This window comes from Eublepharis macularius, chromosome 3, assembly GCF_028583425.1.
Source record: "Eublepharis macularius isolate TG4126 chromosome 3, MPM_Emac_v1.0, whole genome shotgun sequence".
Classification (NCBI taxonomy): domain Eukaryota; kingdom Metazoa; phylum Chordata; class Lepidosauria; order Squamata; family Eublepharidae; genus Eublepharis; species Eublepharis macularius.
The window spans coordinates 90134014-90147450 of record NC_072792.1 but is presented as its reverse complement, the minus strand read 5'-3'; the positions used below and the strand labels follow the sequence as shown (position 1 = coordinate 90147450).

Genomic DNA, 13437 nt, shown 5'->3' with positions numbered 1-13437 from the left:
CTTTATCATACACACTGAAAACCAAAAATGGCTAAGATAATAAGAAACTCCATTTACTATAATAGGACCTCTTTTTTAGCTCTATATTTAATAATTAAAATTATGATGTAGTTCTGTTTAGACTGTGGTCCCACTAAGCCTCAATGTCATTTTTTCTGAAAATAGGCACTAAGGACATCTTTTTGTCTCCAAGTTATTGTTTTGAAATAAATAAATCCTGTATGCCCATGGGATTGTGAATTAGATATGAAGCTTTAAACAGAACAGTGGTTGTTCAAAGCATTTACGTGGAAAAGGACTTTTCAGTGTCTTGCTAAAACTGGCACAGGTAGAATTCTCATGAGCCACTTGAAGTATTCCAGCCCTACTTCTGCCATGACTGCGTGCATGTGAAGAACAGAAAAGCAGTTCTAAATATATGAATATCAAGTTATTGAATCAACTGAGGCCATGCAAGAGGTTGATTTACAGTAACATTTCAGCTTCCCTCCATATTTCAATGCATGTATGATTTCAGCCAAGCAAGAAGACCTTTGCTGGATAAGACCAGTGATCCATGTAGTCCAGCATCCTGTCTTGCACAGTGACCAACCAGTTATGATGGACAGCCTGAAACTGGGCATGGAGGCCAAGGCCTTCCCCTGATGTTGCCTCCTGGCACTGGTTTTTGGAGATTTAGTGACTGTGAATGTGGAGGTTCCCTTTAGAAGCAACTGATGGACCTATCCTCCATGAATCTGTCTACTCTCTCTTTAAAACCATCCACGCTCAGGAATTCCTCATTGAGTAAAAAAGTATTTCCTTTTTTCAGGCCTGAATCTAGTCCCCATCAACTTTATTGGGTGCCCTTGAGTTCTGCTATTATGGGAGAGGGAGAAAAAATTCTCTCTATTCACTCTCTCTACCCCATGTATAATTTTATAAACCTATATCATGTCCCCTTTTAGTCATCTTTTTTCTAAACTGAAAAGTCCCAGTCTGCCCAACCTTTCCTTATAAGAAATGTACTCCAGCCCTTCTTCAGTACTTTCCCCAGCTCTGCAGTATCTGTTTCTGGGCTTGTTTTTAGCGGGAACGTAGTGGAACAGAGTTCCAGCAGCTCTCGTGCACAGCAGCCCCACCCTCTGATCTCCAGACGGAGATCAGCTCCCCTGGAGGAAATGGCCATTTTGTAAGGGGGCCCGTGTTTTTCTCCCTCATTTCCCTCTTGAGAGTTCCACCACCTCTTTTCCCAGAAAAAAAGCCCTGATCCTTTTTGATACACAGTACCAGAACTGCACACAGTATTCCAAATGAGGCCTTAACATATATTGATGCAAGGGCATGTCCGTTTTGTTTTCAGTCCCTTTTCTAATAATCAGCATGGATAATTTTTGATGGATAGTTTTGTTGGGCTTTGGTAAAACATCAGGATTTCAGTCCAGCAGCACCTTAGAGATCAACAAGATTTTCAAAGTGTAAGCTTTCAAGAGTCAGAACTCCCTTTGTTGGACAGGCAGATGGAAGCTCTAACTCTTGAAATCCTGCTGTTCCCCACCCCAGCCTGGAGTTTACCCTTTTCACTGTTGATGCATATTGAGTCAATATTTTCATCGAGCTGTCCACTACAACCATAAGATCGCTTTCAATCTCACCCAGTTTAGACCCCCAGCAGTGTAAGGACTCTTGTTCCAATGTGCTTCACCTTTCATTCACCTATGCTGAACTTCATTTGCCATGTTGTTTCCCACTTACCCAAGAGAGCTCCTCCTGGAGCTCTTCACAACCCATCCTCTTACCAGCCGCAAACCTGGCCACTATACCTCTTATGCCCAATTCTAGATAATTTATGAACAAATTAAATAATACTGGTCCCAGTACTGATCCTTGTAAGATTCCACTGCTCACTCCTCTCTATTGTGAGAATTGTCCTTTTATTCCTGTTCTCTGCTTCCTGTCATTTAACCAGTTTTTAATCCATAAAAGGACCTATCCTCTTATTCCATGACTTCTAAGCTTACTCAGTCAGGAGCCAAAAGCCTTTTGGAAGTCCAAGTGTATGAAGTATATTAGATCACCCCTATCCACATGCTTGGTTAGAACAGAATCCTACTCAGATCCATTCAGTGAAGCTTACTCCCAGAGAAGTGTTTTTAGGATTGCAGTGTTAGTGGTAAAATATGGGTCTCAGATTTAGTTCCTGGTATCTCAAGCTAAAGGATCTTGGGTAGCAGGTGTTTGGATTACCTTTTCCTATCTGAAGTCCTGGAGAGTTACTACCTATCAGAGAAGACAATGCTGAGTTGGATGGACCAGATGTCTGATTTGATATAAGGCAAGGTGTTATGAATGTGATGTACTGTATTTCTGAAGTGGAAATGGAGGCTTCATTGTGATCTAGGGGACTTCTCAAATGTACTGATGTATTTGGGTTCCCACCACTTTTTATTTAGTTCTGATCCAAATGTAGTATTTTATTCTAATACCACAGGACTTGATGTAGGGAGATTACTTAAATACTTCTGAATGACGATGGACTGGCTGGCTACATGGGGGAAAGCAGTATACAATACTGAAATAAATAAATGCAATCAATCATATTTTTAAGTGCAACATCATAAGCAACTTTCAAAAGTTGTATATGGTCTCCATAATTCCATGATGACACTGAAGCACAGATTCCCAATAATTGTTGATACATTCTCAAACATTCCTTGGATACCCCCTTGGTAGAGTATACTCCTGTGCAAGAAAGAACCACAACAAACATTCAGGAAGATGAAGCTGATAAGCTGATGTGGGTATACATATCATTGTTTGCATTAGAGGAATGACCAAAGGCAGCAGGGGGAGGGGGGATTGAGGAATGATACAAGGTCAGAACAACTTAATCAAAACAAAGTTGCCACAGCAAGTGTTGGCACAGGGCTTTTGCCCACACAATTTTGTGTTACATAAAGGGGGCATCTGCATGACAATGTCTGAGTGTCTGTTTGGTGCTTCAGAATTAAACTGAAAGTGCAGGAAGTGGAAATAGATAGGCACTCTTTCTAACCCTGTGTGCTTTCTTATCCTCCACTTGCTCCACAGTTGCTACCCATAATGTAACCAGTCACTCTGAAAGCTTGGCATATGAATTTAACTTTATTTTGACATATCATAAGGCACAGTAGGAAAATTTGCCCCTACTAAAGTGGTACAATGCTATGCACCTGTTTTGCCTACACAGGCTTTGAGGTATAGATGGTGGTCAAACCCATATTAGATCTACCTCAGCTCAGTAATGACTTGCAGTAAACCACTGCTGTTAACAAGCCTATAAGAGAATTTTATGCTATCAATAAATATCTGCAACCAGAATCTGCATTTTGCCTTCTGAGAGGCAAAAGGAAATAGCAGTTTATTTACACACAGCTTCATAATTGTTGTGGTAGATTTAAAAAGTGGTTGGACAACATAGGTTTCTGGCATCTAGCACAGCCTTGGCTGTATAAGGCCATATTTTCTACCATTGACACAGTAGTTGAACAATACCCATGATTTTCCTTTGTGGTTTTTTTCCATAGGAAAAATGTTTGTTTTTCTACTAATTCCATTTTAAAATTACATACAGTTCAGATCAATGTCTTGTTTCCTAATAGTTTCTTGAAATCCAGCTCAGATTTTAAAGAACTGCATGACATGATAAAGTAATTTATTATTTCTTTCTACATACACCAGAAAACCAACCTTCCTGACCTGACGCAAGAGATGCTCCTGCTGGGAGGGGTGCAAGACTTGGGGGGGGGGGAAATTTCCAGGGGGTCTGGTCACATTGGGGTCCCAGGCAGCGGGCAAGTCATGTGATATTTTTCATACAATCTTTTTGTTAGATCAGGGTGGGTGAATTGTGGCCAACAGCTTTCAATGTCTGGGGGTCCAAAGTTGGCAGTCCTACTTTCCTGGACTAAAATATCCCTAATCTTCTGTAAAATATATTTCAGAGAAATTCCTCCTTTCCCCTGGGCTTCAGAAAGATCAAATAAACTTGTAGGCAATAAAGGCTAGGAAATGTAATCTTTTTTAAAAAATGGTGATTGCAATGGCTTTTGAATCTGCTTGCCCAGGTGAGGGCTGATGTTTCTTTCCTCTATATGGAGGTAACAGCAGGTTCAGAGAGAGAATGTTGTAGCCCAGCCAACTGCTGTTCATAGGTATCTGGCACTGATTCTAACCAGACTGTCATTCTCAGGTCAGCCCCTACATTTCTGCTGACCAGATTGGCCTTCATCATGAGATCATGTCTTTCCAGAGAAATCCCACTAATGCCTTCATTCTGTCAAAGTGGTATATATAGAGGGAAGTTTCCTACATCTCCACTGTGCAGTCCAACAAAGATCTCACTGTCACCAAAGCGACTGCACTGTCTTCTCTACACCTCCCAGCTTTCAGCAGTAAGATCATGGATATTACCATTCAGCATCCCTGGTTCAAACGAGCTCTTGGTCCCTTAATTCCAAGCCGTTTGTTTGACCAGTTTTTTGGAGAAGGTCTTTTTGAGTATGATCTCCTGCCTTTGTTTTCCTCTACCATCAGCCCTTACTACAGGCAATCTCTCTTCCGCACTGTTCTGGAGTCAGGAGTTTCTGAGGTAAGATTCTTGTTGAATACATTTACAGGGAAATCTTAAGTAGAGTTACTCCAACGGGCTTAGACTAAAGTAACTCTGCTTAGGATTTCACTATTATGCTCTTTTACGGGGTTGTTTTAATAGTGACATACCACCAGTTATTTCTATGATTTAATTAGTTTAATGCACTAGAAGCCAGAATGAACTCATTATCACTTAAGCAAAAAATAAGTGTAGTTAAAGAATTTTGTGATAGCAGCTTCAGGAAAAGCATCAGAATAAGTGCATCATGTTTTTTGTAATAATAATTGGTGCATATCTGAAAGGAGTGTGTTGAATATTTAGAGGAAAGCAAATTTCTGTATGAGTGCATTCATTTCTCTCTCTCCCTCTTTCTCTGTAGAAGCTAATTCAGACTAAAGTGAACATAAACATATTTCTGCTTAAAAAAGTATTGTTACTGTTATACCATTTGGAGGACCTCTCAGGGACAACAGCCTGAATGATACCAAAAAAGCCAGTACTTTGTTCTTTAATTCTGAAATTTAGTCCTGTTTAAGCTTTTAAAAAAAATCTTCTGCAAACATTTTAAAGGTATGCTTAAGAAATCTGGCAAAAATTCAGCAAATGAAAAGTGGTGACAACTTTTAAACATCAGCTGTAGGACTCAAGGCTATTGTAGTGTGTTTATGTGAGTGGGTTTTTATAGTCATGATGCTACAGTAGTTGCAACAACAGTTAAAAGGATCTAAATCTACTTTGTGGTGCTGGGGCCAAAGAAATCATCTAGGAAATGTCACAGAATAACGTTAGAATAAATCTGAACTAAATAATTGCCATAATTGTAATCATATGGTACAATAGTACTGAAATTAAAAAGAATGAAAGTAAAATGAAGAAGCCTCAGAATGCAATGAAAACAGCTCATAAGCAAAAGCAAGTAGGATAACAGCTTCACATTCTAGTCTCCAAACTTGTCCATTCAGAATTATTAGATTTAAATCAGTTTTGTCCCACTGGAATAGGTAACCCTTGCGTTCAAACCAGAACCAGGTTCAATTGTCAAGGATATCTTTTTCCTTCTTGTGCTAAGCCTTATCCAGAATATTTGTGGCTTGCCAAGCCTTTATACATATATGGGTAAACCAATGCACTCCTATTGAACATTTTGTAGTTCAAATACTCACAATACTGTTTTATTTATTTATTTTTACAAAAAAATCTTTTGAAAACAACAGTCCATACTCCGAAAGTTATTAAAATGATTTCATTGATTCCACTGGGATTCAGATTAGGCCTTGATCATCTAGCTGTCACCAATAGTTTAACAGACTACAGAGTAAATATGAAAAGAAGTACTTAAGTTTTAAAATGATCACCAAGTCCTGAACATTTGAATTCTAATGGGGTGCTGGTGTATCATCATTTCAATTGCAGGTGAGGTCTGACCGGGACAAGTTTACAATCTTTCTGGATGTAAAACATTTCTCCCCTGAAGATTTGAGTGTGAAGGTCATCGATGACTTTGTGGAAATCCATGGCAAACACAATGAGAGACAGGTAAGTGGGGGTGCCAACACAAGAGTAAATTATTTAGATGAAAATTCAGTCTCCAAGTATTCAATGTGCATCTTGCTGTAGGAAAGGGCAAACATGGAATATGATGCTAATGTGATGTTCAGCTTTTTAAATTACCAATCACTCACCATGTGCTTTGTAGCATTCATCAGCCTGTAGACATTGTTAAGTAATGATTTCTGATTATAGAAAGAATGTACCCTTCTGCTACAAGAAACAGCTTGTGCTTTAATCACTTTGAATTAACTGTGAAGCTTGAGCTTTTATAAACCAGTATGGATAAGAAGTGTTAATAAAACACTGCAGAGTAAAGAATATGAGAAAACTGGAAATTTAACACATCTTAAATGGAAAGGCTTTGAATATCCAAAATCCACTGATACCAACAGGACCAAAACATCTGTGGATCATAGAGTAAAATATGGTGCTTGTACCTTAGATCTGTCTGCCTTCCCCTTGTTGAAATGGACTTTGGCAAGTTACTCAGCCTAACAGTGCAATCCTAAGCAGAGTTACTCCGGTCTAAGCCCATTGATTTCAATGGGCTTAGACTGGAGTAACTTTGCTTAGGATTGCTCTGTTAGTCCTCTGTAAAACTGGAACAATAATTACATCTCACAGGACAATTACAAGTATGCATGAGTTAAGAACCATAAAACAAATTTCTAAAGGAACCCAGAAGTGGAGTGGGATGGAAACCAGGAGCTTCTCCTCCTCCTTTATAGTGCTCCCTTGTAGCACCGAGCAAATGAGTGCTTTTTAAAGTGAGCACCCCAATGTCCATCTGACGGCGTGTTTGGTTGCATACTCATGACCTGACACATGTCTGGCATATCATGTTACAACCTCAGACAACGGACTGCTTAACAAGGACCACTGGAAGATCATGTCTTTGGGGGAGGAGAGGCATGGTAAAAAGCACAATTGAAAGAGCAAAATTGTTTGCTACTGTCTGCAGCAAGGCAGTTATGTTGATTTGGAGGGGAGTGGGCATGATCTGGCTTCTGCTGCATTTTTTTCATTCCTTCTTCTTGCTGGGCTGGATGAAGGGGAAGAGAGAGAGTGAGTCATTTTTTAAAATTTAAAATCTCCTGCAGGTTTAAAACATTTTATGTAAACTCAGCCATTATGGTACTGTGGTTTTCTAACAATTAATTTGTTAGGATTCATGCAACCATCCATTTTTCCGGTCAGAACATGTCAGATAGCAAAAGAGGCATCAGGAAATATTTTTGGACAGGTAACTTCTATTCCTTTCTACTCCTTGGAATCCTCCAAGCAAAGAAAAGTTGAAATTGTTCACCCCATCTTTGGAGGATAGGATGAGCTGAACTGAAACCACTAGATGGCAGATTTACTTTAAACTATAGGAAAGTGTTCCAACCAGAAGACCACAGTGGTATGATATTTCAGGTGAATTCGTAGAATGTGAAGTTTATTAAGAAAAGGTGAGAATGCATTTTTAAAGAATGTTTTCAGTATAGGACCTCCTGCGCTAAGAAAGGGGTTCTTAATATATGTTGAGTCACTTCCATAATCTGTTATTCTGGTTTGATAATTAGGGCCGTTTCTCCACATTCTAAAAATAGTGCAACACTCATGGAATGCTGGTGGCTTCTTCACGCTATTTCTGATGTCAACCGGATGCAGGCAGTGATGATTCCATTTTCGTGGCACTATGAAAATGGAATCATCACTGCCTGCATCCAGGTGACATCAGAAATAGTGTGAGGAAGCCACCCGCATTCCATGAGTGTTGCGCTATTTCTAGAAGGTAGGGAAATGGTCCAGGTCTACACCTGTTAATTGCCTTCTGGAGACGCAAGCATATTCCACACAGTTTACATTTTTAACATCATTGGCTTTCTTATTTTTTCTCAGGATGACCATGGGTACATTTCCCGTGAATTCCACCGCAGGTACCGCCTCCCTTCCAATGTGGACCAGTCGGCCATCACCTGCTCTCTGTCTGCTGATGGCATGCTGACCTTCGCTGCCCCCAAGGTCCAGTCCAGCACTGACCCCAGCCACAGTGAGAGACCTATTCCTGTATCCCGTGAAGAGAAGCCAACCTCGGCTCCTTCTTCCTAGGCTGAACCTGCTGCTGCTGAAGCATCAAGGCTGCCACCACTTACAGGCCTCATTCACAGAGCCATTACATAGATATCAGTGAATATCTAGAAGGGTTTCTTTTTTTGTTGTTCTAATTTTTCTCTTGGATGGAATGAGAGGCTGGGTGAGCACCTAGAGGACTTGGAAGCTTTAAGCCTAAAACATTGTGATGTGAGGGTGGCATGAAAGACACTGCAGAGCTGATGTACTTGCTGAAAGGGTCTAGAACATCTACACGCCCAACTGAAGTAACAGGCAGCTGTAGCTCTCAATGCATGAGGTGTTCTTTCTTAAAGCAATTCAGACACAGAAGCAAATGAGAGCTAAGTTGATGGCTGAGGAAAAGAACCATGAAGAGCGTATGGTGCTTGCAATGAGTGTGCCATAAGCTCTTTCAGGTAAAAGGAGAAATTATGACACAGAAGTTGGTGGGGGTGTAATGTTTTTTCAGCAAAGTTTTTCTTAAATGTAACACTTTACATCCACTACAGTGTGGCAACTGGTGCAAGGACAAGTATGCCTCCATTGTCTTTGCAAACCCCCCTCAGGGTCCATCACAGTGCTGAGGCTTCAGACCCCTTCCAAGCTCTCCCCAGGCCTGCTTGTATCCCACCATCTTCCTTAATCTTGCTGTAATTCTAACATAGCTCCACCTGTTCTACTGATATCTGGCACACAATCTGAGAACTCAGTCAGTGGCAGTCAATAAAGAAAACATGAAACAAGCAACTTGTGTTCCCTTCTTAATGTCACCCAAGAGACTCAGTGATTTAAACATAAATACAATACTACAACTTCTCCCCAGAATATCAATTTATCTCACAAATGGCAGCACAACTCTTTTAATTTCTTGCTTCTTCTGAACACAATAGCTATGCCTGATTTAAACATGGCAGTGCAAAAGCACTCAGCTGTGGGACTTTATAATTGCACAAGGTTTCATTTAAACTGGCCTGCTTCCTATGCAAGGCAATTATTCATAACAGCCCAGGTAGATGGATCTTCTATTTGGAACAAACCCCGTATGCAGGAAATAGGGCGGGGGGGGGGGGTTTGACTTGTTCAAGCATCTGAAAACTTATTTTAAAACCTTGAGGGGAAGATATGAGGGTCCAAATTTTTCCCTCCTCTTCCAATTCTTTTGGACCCCAGATTGTAATGATAATAATGATGATGATGTTATTGCCTTAAGAACAATGAAACAGTAGTCACACAACCATAAATCAGCAGTATCAGGAATAAAAGGCACCAGAGCATGACATCATTCATATTTCAAAATGTGTTAAATTAACCTAAATCTTCTAGAATAGGCAGCAGGCGAATTTATGCAGAGAGGCAGTTCCATAATCAAGGACCTGTTAGTGGACATCAACCCTACTTCTGATGGGCACACAGAGCATGGCCTTTGATAATCACTTCATTGACTGGCAGGTTCCTACAAGGGCACGTGATTCTTAAGATACCCTGATCCCGAGCCATGTCAGGTTCTAAAATCAAGAAGCAGCACTTTGCATTGTGCACAGAAATGAACTGGTAGCTCACATTTCTTTCAAAATGAGCACCTGTTTTCCAATAGTCTTTAACAAGTTGCAACTGCATTAAGAGCTAATTTGGTCACGTTAACTACATAAACCCAATCCAGGAAAGAGATAACAACTAATATTTAAGAAGCTCCCTTGAAGAAAGAGGAGAGGAGCTTTTAAACAGGACTGTTCAAAAGACATAAGCAGAAATGGGTTACAGCTTCAGAAATGAATAATGAATTTTAGGCAGGCAACTCCATCTTAGAAGGGTCTGTCACTCGAACAAGTAGCGCAGACAAATTGGGGAATCCCTGCCCCCCGCCCTGCCTGGAAATATATGATAGCAGCGAATGAGGAATGAATAGGGATGGTTTAAGATGATGCCACAGTAAGAAGACAAGTACATACCATTGGAATGGGTATTTAGACTACATGATTCTTAAGGTTTCTTCCAATTATATGAGCAATTCTGCATTCTAGGAAAATATAGAACTTACTGTCACATAAAAAGCACACCTCAGACTGAAATTTCACAAGGCTTATGGTATTGGTTATCATCCCTTGAATATCCTGGCACAAGCCTTCTGTTGACAGTCCATAATATTGCAGAAAATGGAACTGAGATAAGACATGGAATGAATTTTAATTATTAGCCCCTTCTGCACCAGGGTCATATCTCCTTACTATCCCAGAAGTCAAGCTGAAAGGCATGGAATAGGATTGTCTGGGCCCTTTTGCACTTCTCATGTTTGGTTGGTGTGGTGCCATTCTTTTTATTCTGCACCGTGTCAAAATGTGTTGGCATCAATGAGTGCTGGCACTTTTGTCACTAATAACACATTAGGGCTGAACCCACATGTCCTGGTGCCACGGTAAATGGTCGCTAAACTTCCGAAAGTATAGCGTCTTTCTAGCGTGATTTCTGACTTATCACGCGATGAGTCAGAAATCGCGCTAGAAAGAGGCTATACTTCCAGAAGTTTAGTGAACGTTTACTGAGGCACCGGGACACACCGAGATGTGTGGATTTGCCCTTTGTAAACCATTCTGAGTGGGTGTTAAGTTGTCCCAAAGGGTGGTATATAAATCGAATGTTGTTGTTGTTATTGTTATTATTATGCCATCATCAGTGACGTCACATCACCAGTCCCTCCCCCTCCCCTTTTTTTGCACATGCGATGAATTGATGTATTGCTGGAACTCTGCATTAATCAATTTCCTGGATTTCTCCCTCTCAATGGGAGAGGTGCATCAATCTGATGTTTTTTGTTTTTGTTTTTAAATTAAAGTGGGAGAGGAAAGAGGGGAGGGAGAGGAATGGAAAGGAGGGGGAAGGTGTGGCTGGAGAGATCAGTGGCCAATCACAATGAAGGGGGCTGGCAGAGGGTGGGAGGGGGGCAGAAGAGGTGGAACACTAAAAGACAGAATAAAGAGTGCGCATGGGGAAACAGCTGACTGGAAAATGTATATATATATATATATATATATATATATATATATATATATATATATATATATATTTAAAAGTCAGGGTATAAGCTCTCCCACGAAAGCTATGGAAAAGTTGCATAGTAGCTGAAGTGACTATTCATGACAGCAAATCAGGTGCAGATGGTCACAAACACCCCCCACCCCTACACACTCACACACACCACCACCAACAATACTGCAGTATGGGAACTGAACCGGAGAAATTGGCACGTGCAGAACGGTAGAAAAATGCAGTTGTTGCCATTTGGACATGGACATCCCTGAACATGTTGAGCTTCATTGGTGAATATATTGCTAGGAAATTTTCAGTCATCAAAGCCATAAATTAGTTAGTTCTGCTGAGATGGGAAGTGGATGAGGTATGTTGTCCACAAGATGTCTCACTTTCCTAAAGATTCAGCAAAGGAGTTGTAAAGTGGGTTGTAAATGTTGAGGCCGTCATCTAATGCTAGAGTTCACATTGCCATTTAAGAAAATAGTATCTGATAATTATGCCTGCTTTAAAATGACACAAAATGGATCAAGGTTACCGGTGTAGATAACCAGCACAGAGTTTCTGTGGGCTGATGTTGTCATCACTTGAATGAATCAAGTTTTTTCAAAACATTCATAAAATCTCTGGGCCTGACCATATTTCAGGGTCTTCCATCCTTGATAAAATTTGGCCTGGAGCTGTCTAAGTGAAGGACAGAGATAGCTATACTTTAAAAAAGATATTGTGTTCCATCCTGTAAGTAGCCTAGGAGTTTACAAAATATACATCTCTGGGCTGTAATTGTTTAAATTTCAACCATAATTTACCAAAACTACTGATTTCATATAACATAAATAAAAACAGTAATAAAACCAATCTACTATGACATTTTTTTATATACAGATGCTGTTAGCAAAGCAAAACTTTTCTGTCACTTTTTAAAATCAATGTTGTTAAGAAGAAACAGGACAGATTAAAATGTTATCAGTAAACAAACACGTATTCTTGGGGATTTCCAGAACAGATCTAAGAATTTGGTTTTGTAGTCATTCCAGTGCAGCTTACAATAATGTTTTCAAATTCCATCACAATCCACACAGGGCTTTTTTTGCCAGTTCTGGCTCCATACAGCTTCAATGTATCCTCTAAGTTCTGCACATGCAGTCAAAATACCCTGATTCAGTCTTGAAACTGCTTCCCAGACTTTTTGCATTCTGCACAGTGAAAGACTGCATCAGCTGCAGAAGTGATTTCCTCTAGGTTTTCTGTGTTTTTACTGCTTGCATACATATCCCAGTATTTTTTTAACAGCAAAATTAAAAGGCACCTTTTTTGAAGTGCAGAATATTTAGGGGGACATCATCCCTGTCCCTGCCTTTCACCCTCCCCTTTATCCCCCCCATATCCTGAGTGGTTGAACTGTAATGTGTACCTACACCCTTTCCCCCTACTTCTTGAATCTTGATCCTAATATCCATCATTGTTTGTTATGTGTTGTGTGACCTGGCAGTAAATTTGCCCTCTTATCAACACAAAATTGTGCAGGAGTGTATTGTGTTTCCTTTTTTTAGTCCAGGTTGTTTCTTCTCATATATTTTTTAAAACAACAACATTGCAAGGTTGTTTTTTAAAAAAATGAAAGAAAAAATCCTGATTAATATTTTAAACTTTTCTTCCGGAACATTTCAGCCAATCAAAACACAGAATTTTCTTTTAAACTTTGGGACTGAAACAGGATGAGGCAGAGGTTAACCACAACCCCTCCTCTAGTGTCCAAATGTTGCAATGAACAAACAAACAAACAAAAAGCCACACTGATGAAACTGCTGACATTTGTCTCCCCCCAGAGTTCCCACAGCAGAAATGTGGCATTTTTTAAAGTACAGTAATAAAAAAGCCAGACACCAATTTGATTCAACTGCCTTAAGTGGAGAATTATAGAACCTGAAAGCAGATCCAATCTTTGCAGACTGGATACCCAGAAAGCCAGCTGTAAGTGTGCCATGCAGAAAAGGCTCATATGACCTTCAAGGACATTGCTGTGGTTCAGTTCAGCGGTGGTGAAGGAGATTCATTTGCCCCATTATAGCAACAGAACTTCAATAGACCATTTCTAAATTTTCAGCTTTCAGATGCATAGATTAAAAGTTGTACCTTCCAATTCCTAGATT

At 40.0% G+C, this 13437-nt stretch overlaps 1 protein-coding gene across 1 annotated transcript; it reads left to right on the top strand.

Moving 5' to 3' along the window:
* Window positions 1-4420: 4420 nt before the first annotated feature.
* On the top strand, window positions 4421-8257 carry CRYAA (crystallin alpha A). Its single transcript, XM_054974623.1, has 3 exons — window positions 4421-4609; window positions 6026-6148; window positions 8048-8257. The coding sequence occupies exons 1-3, from the start codon at window positions 4421-4423 to the stop codon at window positions 8255-8257; spliced, it is 522 nt and encodes a 173-aa protein (XP_054830598.1).
* The last annotated feature ends 5180 nt before the right edge of the window (window positions 8258-13437 follow it).